The sequence below is a fragment of the Ambystoma mexicanum genome, chromosome 11 (assembly GCF_040938575.1).
Source record: "Ambystoma mexicanum isolate Mex_15411 chromosome 11, UKY_AmexF1_1, whole genome shotgun sequence".
NCBI lineage: Eukaryota > Metazoa > Chordata > Amphibia > Caudata > Ambystomatidae > Ambystoma > Ambystoma mexicanum.
In genome coordinates this window covers 1,075,292,567-1,075,315,779 of record NC_090934.1, presented here as the reverse complement: position 1 = coordinate 1,075,315,779, position 23,213 = coordinate 1,075,292,567, and the positions used below count along the sequence as shown (strand labels likewise).

General features: G+C 44.3%; 1 protein-coding gene across 3 annotated transcripts in view; it reads right to left on the bottom strand.

Annotated features, from left to right (window-relative positions):
* Nucleotides 1-23,213, bottom strand: part of LOC138504113 (myosin heavy chain, cardiac muscle isoform-like) — a 610,907-nt gene that overhangs the window by 37,807 nt on the left and 549,887 nt on the right. For all 3 annotated transcript variants that reach the window (XM_069624333.1, XM_069624332.1, XM_069624334.1), the window contains 3 exons: nt 15,577-15,693; nt 13,166-13,324; nt 8,775-8,835 (listed from right to left, as the gene is read on the bottom strand). In XM_069624333.1, coding sequence (XP_069480434.1) covers nt 8,775-8,835; nt 13,166-13,324; nt 15,577-15,693 — 337 coding nt within the window. The remainder of the gene's footprint in view (nt 1-8,774; nt 8,836-13,165; nt 13,325-15,576; nt 15,694-23,213) is intronic.

Sequence of the window (23,213 nt, the reverse complement as noted above, 5' to 3'; positions counted from 1 at the left end):
AAGGGATTTCAGTGCCAGAGAGATGCGGTCCATGGGCTTAAGGCCAAGGATAAGTCTTGCAGTTATGTTCTGGATGAGTTGAAGAGGACAGAGGGTACAAGAGGGCAGGTTGAGAAAGAGGCTGTTGCAGTAGTCCAGCCTAGAGAGGACCAGGGCTTATTTCCTGGTTGGTAGTCAAGTAATTGATCCGTTCGGGACAGCCAGCCTCCCAGTTTGAACTCGATTCTTGCAGGCAAGCTGCAGCTGGAAGACAAAGGGCTGAAGAGATCTGGACTCCTCCCTCGCTTCCTGCCTTCACAGGCACTCTGGAGCCTGGGTGGGCTTTACCAAGGACTTCCGCTGAAGATAGAAAATCACACAAAGGACTTTCACACCCTGGACGGCAGGGGAAGGCCCAAGAAGGGACAAGAAGTGCTGAATTAGCAAAAAAAGAATACAGGCCATTTTGGCAAAATGGGCACCACTGGGTGCCTTAACCGCATCTGTGAAAACAACACACGGTAAAGGTGCACCAAATGTGTAAATAAGTTCATTGCCACCAGCCATTTAAGGTAAGCTTGTCCCTGTGACAAAATAATTGTTACAGTGCTGGGTAGAATGGGGTTACATTTTTTATCTCCACCAGCACTCCACATACGGTGGGGTGTGCTCGTTTCACCTAACAAAATGTAGAAGGGACAGAAATATCTTTTTGACCCTTGGGAACTGTAGTTCTCACAAGGTTAGTCAGAGAAAGTAAAAGGAGAGCCCGCTAACGATAAAAAGTTATAAACCAAAAGTTGTCAAAAGGTATACAATTCAAATGACACTGGAGAGTCTTACAAATGAGACCCAAAAAAAGAGTAAAAGACTCTGAGTGTGGAAAAAGATCCCACTCACTGAGATATAAGGAAAAATAATTGCCAGTCCAGCAAAAAGTTCTGGGGTGAGGTAGATTTAGTTCTAAAGTTAAAATCTTACCTAACAGTTTGCAGCAATGGGCTGAACCAGACAGGGTTTAGGAGTGATTCCTCTACGACCCTTCTTTTGGACTTTTTAATTGGGAATGCTTTGGAGGAGGGCTCTCATCCCCTCAACGTGTTAGTTGTATGTCAACCTATGGACGGCATTTGGCACAGTCAACCGTGGAAAATTGTGGCAAAAGCTCATTGGTTTTGGTATCCCCTTCTTGGTTGCTGTAGGCGATCAGACAGCTGCACGAGCATACGTATCTCAGTGTAAAATTGGACGGTGGGAGGTCATCACGGACCCTGTTCCCACTAATTGTGGGGTTAAGCAGGGTTGTATACTGACCACTCTACATTTTAATTTGTACATATCTGATTTTGCGGACTATCTTGGGAAGGTGAATGACTGCCCGCCAAAGTTAGATGGTTAGATGATGATTGCACGTATAAAACAATATGCTCTTAAAACGGTGGGATATAGTTATGCAGGTATTGCCTTAATATACAAACAACGCTTTTGTCCCTCTGTAGTTTACGGTTTGGAATACCCTTTTTAGTCAGAATTGGGATGTGTGAGAAACCTGAGGGTATTTTCACTCCTATTCCCCTTGGATACTCTATGCAGGTGGCCACGGAAAGGTCATTGCTTTTGGATCCTGATGCTGGCGGTGGAGCAGCATGGGAGGATCCCCCGAGTGGTGGGTCCTTGAGGATTGGGAGTGTGGTACCCTTGGACGGGACATGGTATCCCCCTTTTTCTAATGACAACCAACCTAACCCTGCCCCAACATTTATGGGCTACCAATTCCCCTCAATCTTCCACATATAACACTTGGAAGTACTGGGACGAAGAAGAGACCATCAAGAGCAGTGAAGATTATATCTTTTCACCACTTTGGTACTGGGATGAGGAAGATACTTACTAAGAGTTAAGAGGGTCAGGCATGTCCATCTGATTATGGTCAAGCAGGACTAATGAGTCAGCCACACCTGAAGCCTGTCAAGTGGCAGCAGGTGTATAAATGGAAATCAAGCAGTCAGAGAAAGAGAGAAGAAGCAACGTGTGAAGAGGCAGCCGTGGTGGAACGGGTGCAGCACATGCCAGGACCCCAGCGAGACACCCAAAAGACCTGGCGGCCCGAAGAAAATGGGCTGTGTGACTTCCCCAAGCCTGGCAGCTTCCAGACCCCTGAGAGCTCAGCGGGCGCTGCCGTGAAGCCGGAGCAGAGAGCACACTGCTTGCATGCCTACCGAGGCACTGGAGCTGCCAGCGTGCGAAGAGAAGTACAAGGCTAGCCAGCGGAGCACACGCCGGTAATATACAGAAGACCAGTGAGTGTCAGGAGGGCAGAGAGGCAGCAGAGCGCTCCAACAAGACCGCAAAGGAATTCCGGTCTACAGTATAGAAAACTACGATGTGGATTTTGAATACTGAGCTGACAAGAAACGTTATTTTGAACAATTAAATACTAATTGAATACTGAGCTAAACAAAAACTTTACTTTGAACCATAGAATGCTCATTGAATGCCAAGCTAAACAAAAACTTTACTTTGAACCATTCGATGCTCATTGAATACCCAGCTAAAGAAAAACTTTACTTTTTACAACTAAAGGCTCATTTATTACAGACCAAAAGGGACACTTAAATATTGAAATAAAAAGGTGCAGATTGAATCCTTAAATGAATAGAACTATACAAATTTGGACAATAAAAGTGCACATTTAAAGACAGTGAACCTTTTGTGAGTGAATGCAGTGTGACAAGGCCACAGCTTGGCAAGGGTATGAGCAACACATGGTGGCATGGCTACAAAGCTAATAAGGAGAAGCCAAGGAAGTGTCAGATTGTACCCAAAGCCAAGAGGACAACAAAAGGAGCAAGGCCGCAGCTTGGCAGGAGGTGGGGGGAACACATGGTGGCAGGGCCACGAGGAGAAGCCAAGGAAGTGCCAGAATAAGCCCAAAGCCAAGAGCCCAATAGAAGGAGCCAAGTGAAGCTGACTTGGTGCAAAGGAGCCAGTGCCAAGTAAATCTGTGTGTATGTTCCAAGGAGTCCTGGGCCCCTGGTTGCGTGCCCTGTATTGGATGGACTGTCGTGTGGTCTAACAACTGTGCCTAGACCAGAGAGCCCTGCATGGTAAACCATAAGAACTCTGAACCACAGCATAAGGAAACCACTGCATCCAAACTGGCAAAGTGGGCCGGAAAGAAGGTCAGGTTGACCTGGTGTTTTGTTAAGACTTTTTCAATTTTGTAAAGACTATAACAAGTATAGTCAGCAGAATTGAAGTCTTGTGGAAGGGAACATGGAGGCTTGCAAGAACCACCTTTGTCGTCTTGAGAGCAGAGTCTTAAGACCCCTTTTGCTTTTGGATTGTGTTACTTGAAACTTGGGGAAGGGAACCCCAAGGATTGGTTTGGAACTGTGCCGCCCTGAACTGGGAGAAGGTAAACTTTGAGACTTTTTCATGGAACTTTCTTGTACTTGGGGAAGGGGAGCCGAAAGTAAGCTGTGAGCTGGAAGAAGCTTGGAATTTTAAGTTGAACACTATTTCCTTTGACTGTGACATCCCTACACATTGGTCAATTGTAGTTGTGAGGACAAGGATAGGTTTTGAACACAGACAGATGTTTAGGTTCAACTCTTTAACTCAGCCTTTTCTTAGTTTAATTCAGGTAGGGAAATCACACCTTAGCATAGGGCAAGTTAGGCCTTCAAACAACTTGACATTTAAGTTAATAAATATATTTTGTTTGAATGTAAGCCTGTTGTCTGTGTTGATCTGCATGATGCTTTCACAAATGGTGTCAGGGGTGGGATACGGCACAACCAATACAAGTTATGGAACCTTAAAGTTTGAAAAGCTAAGTGTCAAAGTGTCAGACCCCTCAGTAGCTACTAAGGGCTCCATTGGGTTTGATATCTGTAGTAGTAGGAATTAAATAATTCCCCCAGGCAAAAGACAATTGATACCCACTGACTTAATATTTATATCACCCCCCTGATACATACATTAGGTTGGCACCCAAGTTAGATTTAACATGGAGAGGTGGGGTTGATGTTCTGGCAGGGGTGATAGACCCAAACATTCGAGGGGCTGTTAAGGTGGTATTTAGAATCACGAAAATGATCCATTTCAGGTTTATCAAGGTCATAAGATTGCTCACAGGATAATTGAGAGAGCAATACTTCCCAGACTTAGGGAAAGAATAGCGGAGGATAGCCCTGACTGTGGAATCCAGAGGCTTCTGAGGATAGTGATACAATCTCTAGTGGTCCTTCAACCCCAGAAACCCAAAATGACTGTGGGAGAGCCAACAATGTTTCCTGGTTTAGCCAAAGCCCAAAGAAATGACCCCTTGCTAACTGAAGCCTTTTTACAACTAGTCTCAGAAACTGAGGATTGAAAGAAGGGAGAGCTTTTCTTCCTTCTGAAGCATGGTTTTCTATATTGGGAAACCATTGCTCCAGAGGGCAGGATATGATACCAGTTGGTGATCCCAGAGAGTTATGAAAAGATAAACTTCAGAGTCACATAAAGGAACATTTTTACTGCCCTGGAATTCATACTGATATAGATACTTTTATGCATACATGTGTGACCTGTCGAGAGAATAGTCAATATATACCATCTCCTTGTATCACCTTCCAAGAAGCAGAGACTGACCAAGCATTTTTTCAGTTACAAAGAACAATGCCTTGGGAAGATAAGAAATCTCCTAACCACTTTTCTCATCAGGTAGGTGTAGCCTTTAAAGCACTAGTCTCACAGGCCTTCCTCCCCATCAGGAAGTCCATAGGAGGAAATTACTGTCATCTTTTTTTGTCCTTATGATTGTCGAGTATCAGAAAGAGACAAAATAATAATTTCTTTAGACCTATAGCTTCAATGCCCTCATGGAATGGCCATTTATGTGGTAGCTCCTAAAGAATTAGGAGTGAGAGTGCAACCTATATTTTCCTTGGAAGAGGAGTTACAATTTGTCTTTTTGAATTTCTCTGATAACCTTATTGAGATCCAACAGGACCAGTTAATAGGAATTTTAAGGTATGAAATCCTATGGGATCCTCCCAGTAGTTCAACTTCAATAATACATTGTCGAGATAAGGTCTTTGGTGAGAAAAGAAATCAGGACTTTATGACTGATTCTTTAAAATGGTAAAGATCGGGTCCTAAGGGGGAAAATATGGTATCCTCATCAGCTATGTCAACAGAAGATTTGGGAGTCCAGAAAGGTAGAGAAAAGAATTTACATTTTCAGAGTACTTCTGAAGAAATTGTACAGTGCTCCAATAATTCATAATTTGATTCTCTATCTTCCTCACTAGAGTTTCTTGACATCCATCTTCCCCAGATAACAACAACCTTAGGAAAAGGAGCAATAGGAGTCACAACCCCAAGGGACACAGCAGAGAAAGCGTATTTGACTTCAGTAATAAATCCATCTCTTGACCCCTATCAAAGGTTTTACTCATGTAAGGGGTATGGGCATATTGCGAGGTGTTGTTCATTGAACAAAGTCTACTTTCCCAATCTTTGGTCATGTGAAGACCCCGATCAAACTGAGAGAAAGGAAAAAGGATAGGAAAATCACAAAGAGTCTAATATTTGTTTATATACTGGAGGAAAGACAACATATAAGGTCCCCTGACCCTCCAAGGGAGAATTGGATGGGCAGAATTGGGTACAGGAAGCACGGGTAATGCCATTAGACTCCAGCTACACCCTCAGAGGTGGAAAGGAGAAAGAGAAGAGAAAGTAACTTGTGCATACAGCCATACCAGGGGATATCCATTCACCCAAATCCCTGTCATCATCTTGGGAAAGAATATAGATCGGATTGTAACAGTGATTTCTGATTTACCATCTCAATTAATCATGGGGAGAGATGTACCACAATTTGATCAACTGTGTTCACAAACAGCCCAGATAAATTTGAAACATCCAGTAGTTGGACCTCCTCACCTCATGAAATCAGAAACTCCCCAACTGAAAAGAAAAGCTAGTGAGGAGGAAAATGTTAAGTTATTGGAAATAAATCCAATATTTCACAAAAAGGCTTTAACCTAAGGAATATGCAGAGTTGTTTGCACCGTCAAACTGCTTGCTGCACAGTGGAATCCTGAGAGGATCATGAGTATGAAACGATAAATCTCCCCTCTCAGTTTCCCTGTGGAGTGCCCAAGTCCAACGCCCATTGGGGAAGGGTATGTGAGAAACCTGAGGGTATTCTCACTCCTTCTTCCCTTGGATCTTCTATGCAGGTGACCAGAGAAGAGACCATCATTTTTGGATCCTGACCCTGGGGGCGGAGAAGTGAGGGAGGATCACCTGGGTAGAGGGTCCTTGAGGTTTGGGAGTGGGGTGCCCTTGGGCAAGACATAGTATCCCCTTTGCCAAATGACAACCAAGCTAACCCTCCCCAACCTTTATAAGCCAATTCCCCTCAATCTTCCACATAAAACACGCGACAGTACTGGGACGAAGAAGAGACCATCAGGAGCAGTGAAGATTACCTGTTTTCACCACTCTGGTACTGGGACGACGAAGATGCCTACTAAGAGTTGGGAGTGTCAGGCATGTCTTCACAGATGGCTAAAAGTAATTGAGGGTAGATTTTGGAGATCATTATTGAACCTTCCCCGGTCAGTGCAGGTTGAGTTGGTGCATCTAGAGTTTGGGTTGCTTTCACTCTCTTCCCTTGTCCTCAGAAGAAGAGGAATATTACTTATTAAAGCTTGGAAAGGCCCTAAGTTTCTGTTACTGACGGGAATGAGTCACGTGATGTAGAAGGCGCTCAAGAGTAATAGATTGTACTCTTTGGCAATTAGCTTTTGGTCTGTTTGAATTATTAAATTGAACTCCAGATTTGTGACTAGATTTTTTCCGCCTGAATGACGAGTTTGTGAAACAAATAAATGCATTGTATTGGGTTGCAAACTATGCCCATATCGAAGCACTTAAGATATCCTACTCATTTCCTACAAATAGCTCCATGGCTGCCTCCAAACTCGTAATGAGGCCCATGGTGTGGCAGACTCACTTTGATGGTGATGACGTCTCTCTTATCGATCACATGACTACGTTTTGCAACTGTGTTGCTGTAGTTAGTATTTTAGTATTTATTGCTCTTGGATTTGTTTGATATTGTTGGTTATTTTTGTATTTCTGTATTTGGTTGGAATGTATAAAAAGCCTAATAGTCTACGTTATACATAAACAAATGAATAAATAAATATTTGAGTGCTCCTACTCATCGCAGTATAAAAGAAAGTGTTGTACAGTAAATATCAAGATAAGTGAAAGAGAAATATATTGGAAGAGACACCATTCATAATAGGTCATACAAGGAAAGCGCAAGTGAAGTGAAATAACTGATTATTAACAGGAAACTTGTGAACATACTGAAACATGTACAACGACATCCAGATAAAGAACAAAAGAAAGAATATAACATATTTAAGAAACCTATTTCCTAATAGCCCCAGGGAGAAGATAATCCTGGGATGCGTTTTCCAAGGGAGGAGACAAGAATCAATCCAAATAGGAAAAGAGAGGGAGAAGAAACCAAAGTCTAAGTAAAAAATCAATGAAGTGATGAAAGTAATCACTAGTGACTATCTGAAGACTATTTGCAAAGATGTGGCTGAACAAGAAGTTCACAAACCTCAGGAGAAGGGAGACATTCTTCTGAGTTTGAGATGTTATAAATAGTGGCAGGGTCAGTTAGGTTAGAGTCGGACTGCGGACGATTTCATTAATGGACATTCACTGACGACTGACGAGCACCTTAGCTAGTTTGGTTAGGCAGGGACTGCTTGTACAATGGGGAAAGATAGCCATTGCTCTTTTTCATTGAATAAAACACACAAGTGAAATGTCTAATAAGAGTCTGTGTCCTTCTGCGGACCTGCCAGCGGACACTCAACCCACCCACCCCCCAAGACTAAGAACTGCAAATGCACACTGGGAAGGTATCCCGGATTGAGGTAGCTCCAAGATGAAGACACGCTGTTGTTGAATTATAGTTTCAATAGTGAGTAATGGGATCTGTGTGATCCGACCGCAGCTTCTTTAACTGCGACGGAAAGGTTTGCATGGGAAATGCACGAACACAAAATGTTCGTACATTTCCCATGCGAACATATTATTAAAAACACTACAAAACCCACACACCCACCCACACCCACAACACACCCCCACCCCAACAGACCCCCACCCACACCCCCAACACACCCCCACGCACACCCTACTTATTTTGCGCTAGTTCCCTTTCACTTTTGTGAACAGGAACCAGCGCCATAGGGTCCTTTTCTTTTTTTCTTTTTTTTTGCGGGCAGCTGCAGGGGTTCTCCCTGCAACCCCCACTCACTAAACTGTAAAGTATAGTGAGCAGGGTGTTGCAGGGGGGATCCCCACAGCCCCCGTTTTTTTTTCCTTTTCTCGGGAGTGCTGCGGGAGTGTCCCCTGCAACACCACGCTCACTATACTTTTGGTGTTCGAACCTTTGCTGTCATGCATTTATAACCCTTTTGTATAGGTCGAACCTTTTTTTTCGGTAATTTCTACCAATACCGAGTAATGATGACACATAAGGCATCCCCTTATTGAGCATGACTAAACCCAGATACTGGGTGCTCAACCGTAAGGAGAAGTGATCCTCATTCTTAGGTACAGAGTTTGTTTTGGCACAAGGGAAACCATTGAACTGATTCCCCTTGTTACTCACTCAAGCAAAGCCCTTGGAAGTTAGGGAACGAGTGTTGAGGCATTTCTTAGAGCTACTGAGGAGGATAATAAACCATGATAATTAAAATGATTACCCTTCATCAGGCTTTCATTCTTCTCCCGCAATGTTTTGATCTCGTTGGCCATGGCAGAAATCTGGAAAGAGAAAACACAGGTCTAGTTCCACAAGCACATGCTCAGTTTTACACTTATAGGTGACAACAGTTCTTCTGATGTCACTGGCATTCGTATTCACATCAATTAGCCTTGGTCTGTGACTGGGGAGTAGAGAGAGTGGTTTTAGCCCAGCTATTAACTAGCAAAAAGTGATGAATATAAAGTAGTGCCTTAATTCGACCATTTGACACTGCTAAGGCAACTTTCCATAATCTCCTTTTTTAATTAATCTGCTGCAGCTCAGTGGGAGCAGCCCATCCGCACTGCTATGGAGTAGCCCCTCTTCATGTGAACATAAGCAATCCTGGACCTCATCAGTAGGGTGCAACTTGGTTTTGCATGGGTCAGTGAACAAGGAACTCAGGAACTCATGTCTAGACATGCACTCTATTAGTTAAGCAGGCAAAACTAAAAGCGAAAGTGATGGATGTAAGGTTTTGAATTAAACATAACCACTGGTATTGCTCTGGACAGCTTTCTATGCCATCTATTTGTATCCCTTCAACGCCATTACAGCTGGGATGGGCCAACCACATGCAAATCAATCTTTTTCCTGCAACCAATGAACGCTGTTCAGTCTGATATGCTAGACCATGTTCCTTCTACATGGGAAAAAGGCAACCCCAGACACCTTTTAGCCAATGTGGGTCTCATCAGTGTGGTGCAGCTTAGTTCCTTGTGCTGCAGCAATCAGGAATCATTGTCAGCGTATACACCCTCCCACTTAGGAAGAGAAACCTAAATCAAAAAGTGAATTAATCATAAGTAGTTTGTGGTGTGTTGGCCGCTTCTGTGTCTATGCTGGATAATTCGCCTAATAGAGCAATGCTCATTGCTGGATGCATAGGTATTATACTTCCTGTTGTATGCAGGTTATGCTGTGCCCACCCACTACTTTTGGATGCAGGTGGTGCTGTAATATCCATAAAAGAAGACCAACATACCATGTCAGTCGCCTGTTCGCTCCTTGAGTTACATTTGAAAATGATGTGAAGTCTCACTTTCCACCTTACGGCATGAAGTGCAACACATGACCTGTAGACTTGGTAACCAAAAAAAGCTAAGTTGTTTATAATGTGGATTGGCTCATTATCAAGACTGGGAACATCTTACCAGGACAGAATTATTTCCCTGAATTTGAAAGCAATGCTAGTAGCATGTATAATCAATGTAAACCCAATGGGGGTTAGTCTGATTTGTGTAATTTAAGAAAATGCCTTCACATTTTTGATGGCTAGATTTCACTGCACCAGTTCACTTAGCTATAGCCCTTCTACTTAGTGTCCCATGTATGTATCCGCCCAGCTATCCATCCATGCCATCCACCCATCTATCCATGTAGCCATTGATCATCTATCCATCCGTCCATCCATCCATGTATCAATGTATCCATCCATCCATATATCCATATATCCATCCATCAATGTATCTATGTAACCATCCATGTAGCATCCATCCATGTAGCATCCATCCATGTATCCATCTGCATATCCACCCATCCATCCATGTATTCACCTATCCGTGTGTCCACCCATCCATCTGTGTGTCCATCCATCCATGTATACATTCATCAATTTTTCCATCCATTCATCCATGAATCTACTCATCCATGCAGCCATTTATCCATGTAGCCATGTATCCATACATCCATCCATCCTTTCGCTCATCTCTTAATCTACTGCCACAACTAAAAACATGTTCATGTGCATGCTAGAAAATCATGTATCCAATATGAACTAATTATAGTCCTCCGCCCGACTGTAGTGGTTCTTCTTGTATGTACATAGCACAATTCATCCATCTCAGGCTATATCTGTCTGTGCTTTCTTCACTTCTTTGTTCCTTTCTTTTGTTCATTTTCCCCTTTGTTTGTCTCCCTATTTCTGTTCCTCCCTCTCTTTCCTGTGTGAGACTCCTGAGGGTGTCCTCACACCTACACCCGTTGGATCCTCTTCTAAGGTGGCCAGGGAAAGGCCATCACTCGTGGATCGTCACTCTGGGGGTGGAGATGTTAGGGAGGATCACCTGTGTAGAGGCTCCTTGGGAATTGGGGAGATGATGTCCGCGGGCGAGACATGGTATCCCTCTTTTCCTTGTTATAACCAACCTAACCCTCCCCCTCTCCCTTTATAGGCTGTTGCCAATCTCTTCCCTTCATTTACCCTGAGTCATATCACTTTAGTACTGGGATGAGGAAGAGGCGATAGGAGTGAAACACACTAACATGTCATTACACCACTCTGGTACTGAGACGAGGAAGAGGCCTGAAGACTGGTGCGAGGGTCAGGCATGTCCAGCAAACACCAGTAATTGTGGTCTGGCAAATGGACTTAAGGGCTCACACCTGCAACCTGTCAATAGGTTGCAGGTGCATAAAAGGTGGATCTGACAATCAAGAGGGGGAGGCCAGCAGTAGAGAGGCTGGGCCGAGAGATGCAGGCCTGCAAGGAGAGAAATCTTGTCAAGAAGGAGGCCGCCAAGGAGGGTCCTGTCTGGAGGCCAGGACACCAGCATTTATTCAGGAGAGACTGCGATGGCGGGGTTTTTGGTCGGGGGCCCACAGCCAGAGCTGTGGGGCATGGAAGAAACCCCAGTGCTACAAGCTACCAGCAGTGTCCACGAGTGGCGAGCGGAGCTGCCGGCAACCCACAGAGAGATTTCTAAAGTGCGAGCACTGCTTGTAACACTACAGAGAAGTGTGCGAGCAGCGAGCGAGGAGAGAAGACATCCGGAGGAGCCGGCAAGGATCGGTGAATGCATCAGAGGGAACACTCGTACCATAACGCTTCTGGGGCTACTACAGGGCAAATGCTATTGCCAATTGAGCCGAAATAGAGGTGCAATTAAAAGTGAACTGAAAGTGAGGGGTTATATTGAACAATGGAAGCTGGTTGAACTGAAGGAACGTAAATTAAGCCATTTTGAACATCGAACTAAAAGAAAGCTTTGATAAGCCTATGAATGGAATGCAGGCATGCGTGAAGCACAGGTAAAAAATACTGAGACACCAAGAACGAATCCTGTGGAATAAAGTGAAAGCAAGTAATGAACATTACTAAAGAGTCTGAAAGATATGTGGTGAAGGAGTGAGCACCATGCAGTGAATTGTATGAAAAACACATTGGGGCAAAGCCATGAGACTGACAAGGAGAAAAACACATTGTGGCAAAGCCATGAGACTGGCAAGGAGAAAGCAAAGTGAATGTGAACCAGAACACAGGGGCAGTGACAGAATAACAGATCTTCACGTATGAAAGAAATTGCTGAAGTGAAGATAAGGAATCAGAAGGAGTGTAAAGTTAACATGGAACTAGTTTTGAATATTAAGAGACTGGAACTGATTGTGAGTTGGCAAGCTGGACAAGCTGATGTCTTGGGGAGAGAAATCTAAGACTTTATGAACTTTGTTGTTGCCTTCGGTGAAGGGGCCCCAAGGCATGTTTGGAACTGTATTGTCTTCTTGGGGGAAAAGAACCCAGAGACTTTGTGGAACTGCCTTGAACTTGGGGAAGGGGAGCTGAAAAGATCTGGAAGAAGCTCGGTACTTTATTTGGAACACTATTTCGTTTGTTGCTGTCATCCCTGCACATTGTTCAGCTTTAGTTGTGAGGGCAAGCATAGGATTTGGACACAGACAGACATTTATGATGCGCTTACTGACTCAGATTATCCTTAGTTTCTTAAGGTATGGAACTCCAACTTAACATAGGGCAAGTTAGGCCTTACTCCATCCTGACATTTAGGTTAATAAAAGTACTTTATTTGAACTTTGAATCTGTTGTCTGTGTCTTACTTCATGATGCCTTCACAACTGCCAAACTACACTTATTCTTTTCATTCCTTTTAAAATGTTGTCTCTTATTTCCTCCATTTGCAGAACTGAATATCCATCATACATACATCTTGGTGTAGTTTGCCTACGATACATTATAAAGTAGTTTTCAATTTGGATATCTGGGGTTGGTCGAAAAAATCAACACAGATGATCTCACGTGGTGTTTAAAGTGATTGTGGTGATTGGCATTACAAGGAAGTTGAAATGAACCCCGCAAGCTTACCTCACTTCCTCCTGATACTTGACTGGTACATGGGCAAGGATGGATATCAGACTTTGGTTTGTTCAGGGGTCCCATGCACCCCTGACTGCTCTAATCACAGAACACAGGAGTCCAACACATGAAAGTTAAATAGTTGTTGTAGAAGGCTATTGAAAGTCTCTCTAATATATCTTTACAAGCAGCCATCCACAGCATCAGAAAATGGTACCCATTCTTTCAATAGTTCCCAGCTAGTAAAAGACCAGACATACCGTTTCCATCTTCTGCCCTAGCTGGCTCCTCATGTTCTGCATTTCCGACTCTCCCCCATCTGGGCTCTGCTTCCATCTTAGCTCCTCTTGCAGGCGTTGCACCTCTGCCTCCAGCTTTGCATACTGTTTTTCCTCAGACCCCACAGCCTCCATCACATTCTGTAAGTGCATGCATGCAAAGTCACTGCTTCAATTGCCATACATATAACATGATGGCAGATATTGACTGATATCACGCCTAGTTCAATGCCTTGAATTATACTGTATATCACACTTATGGCCTCATTAGGAGTGCCCCGGTATGGAAAAAATGTCAGTATAAATGCTGGTAATTCCGGCACCAAAGTTTTTCCAGGCTGGGGAACACAAGTGTGCCAGTGGGGTCACAGATCTACTGGCAGGCCTGATCTGCTGGTAGATCTGGCCTCTACTGGCAAATAAATGCTGGAATCGCTGGCACCAGTACTATCGATGCAGTTAATTCCAGCGACCCCTCTCAGAATCAATGGATGGGAATTAAACGGCATTTCCGTCGTCTGTAATATCTCAGTAATACCGGGATATTGGGCAGCGGAAACGGTAAGGCAGTTTTGCCGGTATCCCACCAGAATTACCTGTGATATGCTGGCAAAACTGGAATGAGGACCTTAGACTCCAGCTCTAACTTTTGACCCCTACTCTTACAACCCCCTTCTATTGGTTTCATAATTTGTGTTTCTTACCCCTGCCTGTTCTGCTGGAAGACAGTAAAATAGATTTAACACCCTTTCAGTGGAGCACTTCTTCATGAATATCCCTCCAATACATCTTAACACATGTACCGTTGTTCTCGAGCAGGGGTCTGCAACTGTTGGCTCACATATGTTTTGGACTATAACTTACATCAGCGCTAGCCAGCATTGTCAATAGCAAGGGATCATGGGAGTTGTAGTCAAAAACATCTGCAGGGATTCAGGTTGCAGACCCCTGTTCTAGAGTGACCTGAAGTCCACCAGATGTTTCGTTTTGCTACTTCCATTAGCCCTTCGCAGTACAGACAATGGTGAGGAATTTGGGGGTCGTAGACCAAAACATGCAAAATGATCACTGCCTAAATGCTGGATGTAAAAACATTTTGCAATGCACAATCTGGGATGGTGAAAATCCCTAGAAAAAGTGCATTGTAATTAAATCTATTACGTGTGCAGATTATGGTATCTGGCCCCAGATCTCCCCTCACTTGGCTAACCCACAGCCCGATTGGCCACAGAGGCAGTGCTGAAATGCCACACACATCACTCTCATTTGATATAACTCCCCAATCACATAGAAAGAAAATAATTGTTTCTGAACTGTCTGGCAGGATCTAGTTATTTATCTTTATGTACCCTGGGATTCCTGATGAGTATAGGGCTAATAGCAAAACTGTGTGGTATTTTAAATACCACTTATTTTTTTCAATTGCTCCTAATGATGAGTTGGCATTGCATGCCATTCAATTACGGCGTGGTGTACAAAGAACGTATTGGAAAAGGGTAAGGAACCCATATTTAATCCCTCCAATATCTTCTGTGTGCCCAATGCTGTAAACATCCAATTTTAACTCAACACATCATTGGGTGGTATTGTAAAAGGAGGTCTTTAAAATGCCACATGATTTTATTGTTACAACCATACTCACAATGAGAACCCTAGTGGCTCTTGACTATTTCTTTCTTATTAATATGCTCTAACCTCAAATGTTCAAAAGAATTGTTTAAATGAGACAAGCAAAGCTGAAATATAGGGTTAAACCTCACCACATGTCACTTCCTGGGATATCATTATAGGGGCAATGGACATGTGATGCCGCTTCCTCTATTTAACATGATTTGGGAAATGGGCACTCCCCTGCAACTGTGTGCCAAGATATCCACCTGTTTTTGTTGATGGGTTTTCTACTCTGAGGACAACAGTGCTACCGTTGTTGCCTCATCTTGTCTAGTAAAGCCACTACTCTGATATAAGTATTTTGTATGCTCCATACCATGGCTCTCCAAGTCCGATCTCCGACCACACCAGATGTTCAGACTATGTAAATAACTCCCAGTACGATTCCCTATACATATATTTTGTGTGGCTGTCTTGAAGTTAAGGTCTGGATTTAGCTCCTGAGGACTGGACTTAGAGAGCCCTGCTCCACACGCAGCCACAGGGAGTAGTAGCCATTCACCCCGGTGCCTGTGTGGAAACAGGAGAATGATACACTGCACGAGTGGCAGAGTAGGCAGGGTGCTGAATGTGAACTGCCAACATTATGCATTAATCAGGCATTCGAATGTGAAAACTAAAGGGCACAGCTCCTTCATGCATTGAATACATTTACGTTCACAATGAGATATCAGATAAGGTGATGTACTGGAGCCGAGCAACACGAGACACATGGACCTTACCCTGGCCACTCGGGATTTCTTCATCATTTCCTCTGTGCTGCCCTCCCCTTTCTGCTCTCTAGGCAGCTTCTCGTACGCTTTTGCCAGCTTCTGTTTCTCTTTAAACAATCCCTTGAGCTGTTGGAAGAGGAGAGACCACATTCATTCTTGAGTAAAGATGAAAGAAGAAGGGCATTCACACACTACTACACACTGCTCCCATGAAAACCCTGAACAGGTCCATTCTGGCAGCATCTCTGGGTACAAATTAACACGAAAGAAGCGGACAAGGGTATCCACCTGAGCAATGGGAAAGCTTGGGAACTTCTCATCTAAATGAAAACAACTGCTCCACCAGAGACCTTGTGAAATAAGAGAAGAGTGTGAGAGAGTTGTGATTCCCGACTACTAATTTTGGCAGAAAACAACAGTGAAAGGCTTACAAATAATGATCTTCACCAGTGCCAAGTGTGGGTGAATAAACTAGACTATGAAAATACTAATTACCCCCTACTGCTCAGCCAATATTAACTGCCATGTTTAACAAGTCCCTTATTGGCATTGTTGTGTGAGCCCTATGTTCTAATGCAAATGTCCTAACCTCAAAGGCTTTACCACCTAGTACCTAGCAGTGCTCACTTCCCCTGTTCTCGCCTCTGACGGGTTTCCATTTTGGCATATAGAAGTGTGGGTTAGAGTGCCGCTTTCCTAGAAAAGGGGTCTTTAGCAGACAGAAGTTGTTATATAGTAAGCGGGCTTGCATGCCCTGAACCGTGTGTGAACTGTAGAAGTAGCTTACCCAGCAAGACTAGGATTGTATCACTATTTGCTTTCCATCCTGATTATGACTTCCTGAGCATGAGAACGCAGCATCTGCCTAAGACGCGTATGCTGAGACACTGTTCAATCACCTGAACCATTGTTTCTTGATGATATCATGCCATGTCTGAGCCCCCCTTTCCATTGAAATGCATGTGTGCTTTCCTGTATAAAATCTCAGTGCGTGGAGGGAGGGTGGTTGCTGCACAGAGTCTATTCCTGTTCCTGTTGGCTTTGCTGACTGCTGTTAAAAGACGCTCACCAACCCACTGGAAAAGTCTGTGGTTGTTTATTCCATGACACAAGCCTGAGGGAAAAGAAATTACAAATTCCACTCATCTGATACCAAGCAAAAGACTATCCTTCCTTATTTTCCTGGAATAAAAAATGATCTGATCTACCCTGCATAAAGGAATCTGCTCTTCTAATTAAGGAAGAGTCCAAGTTTGCACTCCCATGAAAAGAGTGTTACAGTTTCCGCCCATCAGCGTCTTAATTTTCCAGCATCATTCATTAGGATCTAACATCTCAAACGGTGACAAGAGGACACTGTGGTCTCTGCATGCCTTATCTCAAAGAGTTTGTTCTCATGTGTGCACCCTAGAACAATCATAACTATCCGCGTAGAAGGAATCATTTATCTAGCAGCTGGCTACTGTGACAAATCAAGGGCATTCGTTCCTTCTCCCCAAGGGGGAGCCCTCCCACCCCCTGTGAGGCTAGGGAGGTGAGCCTGCTCTACAATACCCTCCTTCCTAGGGGTAGAGGCAAGAGAGACTTTCCCTTTAGAGACAAGGACTCCTGTTCCGATGAGGAACTCCCTTAGGCTGTAAATATTGTAAACTCCAAGGAATGCTCAAAAGAACCAGAAGATATAAAGTATGCAAACTGAGACGAAGAAGCACCTAACCGATGCTATTATCTTATGGGAGACTATCATATCCCTTTAAATAAAAGTGACCAATTAACTCAGACAAGGAGGTTGAATAAGGAGTCCTCCAAGGGAAGCCAGTGAGAAGAAGCAGAGAGAGACAAGAAGATACATAGGCTTGGGGAACTCCCCTGCTACATCATTTCTGTGGAAGACAAAAAACCTGAAAGCTTTGAACTTGCCAGAGAATGCAGTGTGGGACGCCTACAACATTGCAAAGCTGAACAGAGAGAAACCAGTAGGGCAGGAGCCTGCTGAGAGGTGTTGGCTTCACACATCCTCGGGAGCCTGAATTCATCCCTACTTGGCAGGGGTATGCCTCGTTGTAACTGGAGAGAGTTTGTTGCTAAGTCTTCATCCATGAGCTGTTTAATCAAGGAGTTCTTCTCAGTAAATCTGGATCTAGGGGGAAAACCACCACATGTGAAAGCGGGACCCAATTTGACCACATGCTCTAGGACATAGCTGACACAAACCTTGAAACATTTTGGAGATCCTAAAACGGTCTCTGTGCCAGCCATGTAGCATCTTAAAATGGTGCCCCATGGAATATGTGAATAAGTTACCATGGAAGGTAACAACAAAGATTCTGCTCCATGTCTCTTCTGAGATTTCTTCTCCCATCACTTCAACCCATAGGTGTTTACATTTCTGCCTATCTCCTATCTGTGAGGTAATTAGTGCCTTGTACAGTTTAGATAAGATCCCTATCCTATTTTCTGTGGTGGCAATCACTTTCTCAAAGAGGATCAAGTCCCTAGTCAGGTTGCCGTCCCATTTCTTTACCCATGGAAGTCCCTTTGAGTCTTGAGTAGTCAAAGACCGAAATCTCCCTCTGACCCTATACCTCCTGCATAGCCTCATAACCGATAAAAGAACCCCCGGCGAATAGCTGTCCTACTCTTTCTAAACCTCTATCTGACCATTCTGGAGCGTATCTCTATTCCTGGCATGTAACATCTAATGGAGGTCACATACTGACGTCAGGGGAAAGGGCCACAAGGAGATGTCCTGGTCTCTGCTTTTCTTCTTGCAGGGAGAGCATGAAACTCAGAGTGTCAGGTGGTCTCTCAACCTCTTGGGTATTGACGCCCATAGTAAGTCTCTAATTTTGTTAAGGCGTGCTTCTAAGTCTTCCAGATAAGTCCACTAATTATCTAAATCGTCCATCATATGTTCCAATATAACGCTCAATTGGGAGGCCTTATAATTTGATTCTGGGGACTTTATTTTGCCAGATGAATTTACATAAAGCCCTCTGAGCACTCTAAAAAATTCGGCCATACCAGTATAGAATCCTTGGAGCCCACCAGTTGAGATCTCTTTTAATGTTTTCCATATCGGGGAGCTTTCTATGCAAGGTTATCCCTAGGTAGACGATCAACTGTTTTTCCACCCTCATTCACCTAACCTAAACATCTCCTCATCTTCTAAATCTGATCCTGATGTCTGGATCGGCATGAGAACAGACTTGCCTACATTTATCTTTAGCCTCGCAAACTACCCAAAAGTTGAGATTTGTGGTAGGAGTGCTCCGAGCGAGTTGTGAAAATCATCTATATACGCTGATATATCATTTGGAAATAGGGACAATTTGAACTCTGTTTCCCTACAGTGGATCCCCTTTATGTCATGATTTGTGCATACTGCTATCACCAATAGCTCCATTCAGAGGGCGTAGAGCAAGGGTGAAGGAGGACACCCCTGTCTCATCCCCCTGGACAGGGCTATCAGAGATGTTAATATGCCTTGGGCTTGGACTCTCGCTGTCAGGGAGCAGTAAAGGGCTGCTATCCATATTAGAAAATTCCTCCTCAAACCCAATTTTCGAATATTTCCATCATGTATTGCCACTCCACCCTATCAAAGGCCTTCTTCGAGTCTAAAGAGACTAGAACTGCCTCAAAGCCCCTATTTTGTGCTACATGCATGAGGTTGATTGTCTTCCTTATATTGTCCGAACCTTGCCTCCCCCTTATGGAGCCTACCTGCTCCCTGTTAATTAAAGATGGGAGGGCAGACGTGATTCTGTTACCCAACAGTTTAAACAGAATTTTCACATTAGTGTTTAAGAGGGAGAAGGGCCTATACGAGGTCCAGGAGGAAGGCTTGGCTTATGTCTAACCACTATTATAGCCCCTAACATTGTGTCTGGGAATGAGCCCCCTGCCAGGATGTCGAAGACAATTCGCACCATGTATGGGGCTAGTAGGGATCAGTATATTTTATAAAACTTTACAGTAAAGCTGTCCTCGCCTGGCGTGGTGCCCCCTTCCTGCCTTCAATCGTTTGGAAAACCTCTGCAGTAAGAGGCCCAACAATTACGTCTGTTTTTTCGCAGGGCAGGCACTGGGATCCAGTTTGTAAAAAGATTCTGTTATATGGGAACCTTCGTCGTTCTATTCTGACATGTAGAGACGTTCGTTGAAGTCCCGAAACTCATTACATATGTCTTCAGGACCATAAACTTTGTCTCCCACCTGCCTCTTGATACTCGTCATTATTTTGGAGCTACTTTTGTGCCCTCAGCCACCATGCTAAGATCTAGTCCACCTTGTTGCTTTTCTCATGATGTTTTGTTTTTTAAAAGGAGCTTTTTCTCAGTGTCTTGTACCAACAATGTTTTAAGTCTCGATTTATAACGTTTGAACTCTGCTGTCTTTGCTGGAGCTAAACCACCCCATTGGGTGCCCCTTGGTTGAATGGCTTTGATTTTTCTACTCAAGTCTCTTTCCATTCGCTGCCTTTCTTGTTTCTTAGTTGCCCCGGTTCGAATAAGATTCTCACGCATTGTGGCTTTGAACCATTCCCAGAGGAAGCAAGGGCTAACATCACTTGTATAATTAAACTCAAAGTAATCTTTATTTCCGCCACTAACGCTGGGGCTGTTTCCCTGTCTTTTAGCAGGGAGTCATTACATTTCCATCTCCCTGTAATTCTTTGGGCCAACCAGGCCCCAAGGTTCACGCAGACAGGGTGGCTTCCACCTTCAATTGAGAGACATAGCCTCTCACGGAGATGTCTATTAATATGTGATGTATTCTGGAATAGGACTTGTGTACTTGGGGAAAATCGGTAAATGCGTTATCACCATCAGACAAGTGAATCGAGGCATCTATCAGACCTAGCTCATGGTTGAAACCGTGCAGACTTGTTGATCTGGGAAGTGGCTATCTGAGTATCTTTGGGCCTCCACCTATCTCTATCTGGGCCGAGCACAATGTTAAAGTCACCCCTCACCACCAGTGGGCCCCACGGAAACCACTTGAGCTTCTCTTTAACCCAATTCCAGAATGTAATCCGACCTTCGTTCGGACAGTACACTGATCCCAATGTTATTGTGCTCCCTTTTGTTTGGCCTCTAATGAAAATATAACGCCCTTCAGGGTTCCTGAGAGCTTTGTCATCACCATTACAATCCTATTAGATACCGCTAGGGCAACACCCCTTTTTGTTGTTGCATACGATTGGAGAAGCTCCCCTACTGCTCTGGATATTAACTCTGGTTCCTTTCCCTTTGACCAATGGGTTTCCTAAAGACATAGCACATCTAGCTTAGATTGAAATTCCCTTATTCCCAGTGAGCGTTTTGTGGGGGGAGTTAGCGCCTCAGACATTCAGAGAACCAATCACCAAATTTACTTCCAGACTAGCCATTCGTAAAGAAAAAGTGTACCAAGACTGAAGCTATGTGCCCACAAAACTGCAATTACCCGCTGCATCCCCAAAAAAACTCAGGTTCTTTCTTCTCTCTCTGTTTTCAAAGTCATCCATTCTTATGGTCATTTCCGTTTCTCTTCTTTCCAATTCCGCTAGCCGACCCTCTTGTCCAGTATGTCTAGTCGACCCTTATGACTGCTCTTATGCCCCACATCTCCTACAGCAGGGATGTAATATCTTTTTTGGTGGACACTGGGTCTATTGCCTCTTCTGTCTTTTCCACCATGACCTGAATATCTATTGCGGCCCGTAGTGAAGGCTTCTGAGTAGTGACATTTTTCCAGTGAGGATTTCCAGTCCATTTGAGAGGAGATAAGAGTCTGACACCGTCTGCTCGTGAAGTACCCACTTGTGTGCCGAATATCTTGGTAGGTAGAAGGGGGGTGTTGCCTCTCCGCACGAGACAGGGATTATATATGTGCAGATCTGGCATAGCAGTGATATAGCCCCGTTGATGCAGAAGAGGGCACTGCAATCTGTATACTGGAGCTGGTTTCTTATCTCAGTGACCTCTTCCTGCACACCGTCGCACCCTCAGGGCCCTTCCGACCTGGATCTAAGATCTTGCGTGGCCTAAGCAGTACTCAGATCACTACAGCCCTTGCGTGGCAGCCTGTGATCCACTGTGGCTGGGCTATCCCTCAGGGCCTGGATCCTAGTTACGTCCACCATGACAGAAAGACCCGGGCCTTGACACTGCTTCCCTGGGATCTCTGTGGTCTTCTCCCCTACTCCTACAAGGCACAGGGTGCTTGTCAGGCCGATCCCCTCCCCAGTCCACAGATGATAAGGGTCAGGGAGGAGGGGCACCTTCACATGTACCCACAACTGCTTCTCAGGCCACCCCATGCTGTGGTACCTTTTAGGTAAGATTTTCATAACTGTGCAAAATCCTCCTGACCTGTGTCAACCCCAGAACATTTTGCTTGGACTTGGTCATTATTTTCCCTTTTCCCTGAGTGAGTGTAAATCTGTTCCCCCTCTCACCTAGTCTTTTACTCTTTTTATGCATGACCTTTTTTTGTCTCTTGAACGTAATTGTGATTGGAGTAATAGTTTCGTATCACTTTGGACTCACTGTAATGTATTATGGCAGCACATAGCATTTTAAATGCAGTGGCTTCCTTTTAATGTTCTTATTATTTCTTGGGGGAACTACTGTTCTCAAGAAGTAAAGTGGGATTCACAACCCCTTTACATTGATTTAAGTGCGCTAGCACACCCAACGTTATGTGGCGTGCTGGGGGATACAATGTATACCCTTTCTTACTTACCTGGTAACATTGTTGTTACAATTGCAAGGTTACTTGAATGGCTGGTGGCAGCGGTTTTACCTTAGTGACTTTTTAGTCTTATTACTAGCAGCCTCTGTAATGCACAGAAGTGACAGCATTCTGCTACAATGGTGGGCTCCTTCTTTTTTCGCCATTTCACATTTGCTTTTTGTTTCTGAGGTCTTCCCCTCCTATCCTAGTTGACAACGACTTCAGTGGAAGTTTTGCCTTCGGCGGAAATCCTTTGTATTCCACACCTAGGCTGCAAAATATCTGAGATGGCAGGAAGCGAGGGAAGAGTCCAAAACTCTGCAGCCCTTTGTCGTTCACCTTGCATGGAAGGAACCAAGTCCCAATGGGAGACTGGCTGTCCTAATTGGACAGCCAGACCGTCCCTTTCTGTAAAGTGCAGGGAGAGTTTGCAGAAGTTGTGCTATAGTTCCTGATAAGTACTCCGGTCCTAGAATCTGCTGACAAGACGAACACTGTATCTGAATCCGAAAGAGGAAGATGCAGAAAAGACATCTTTAGCGATTACATGCGACCAGAGAACCTGCTGTGTAACGGGAGCCTGATGCAACCCTTCCTTCCAATCGACCTGGGGGTCTCAAATCCAATGACTCGCTATCTAGAGGCTGGTGAGATACATTATTCTCAAGACGACCAGCATTTTGAGCCTTGCTGTGCTGCAAACCGCCAATACCCTGGGACCTCATGCCTGAGTGTGGTGCATGGTCTTCCGAAGTCCGTCCATATGAAACTTTGGTTGACTCCTGCTGGTTCCCCAGAGACACGATTGAAATCCCTGAAGTTCCCTCACCAGAGTGCAGGACCGGAAGAGTGAAGAGAATCCGACCTGTAATATTCCTTCTTCATCTGACTGCTGTAAAAAGGTGCCAAATCCACAGAGTCGC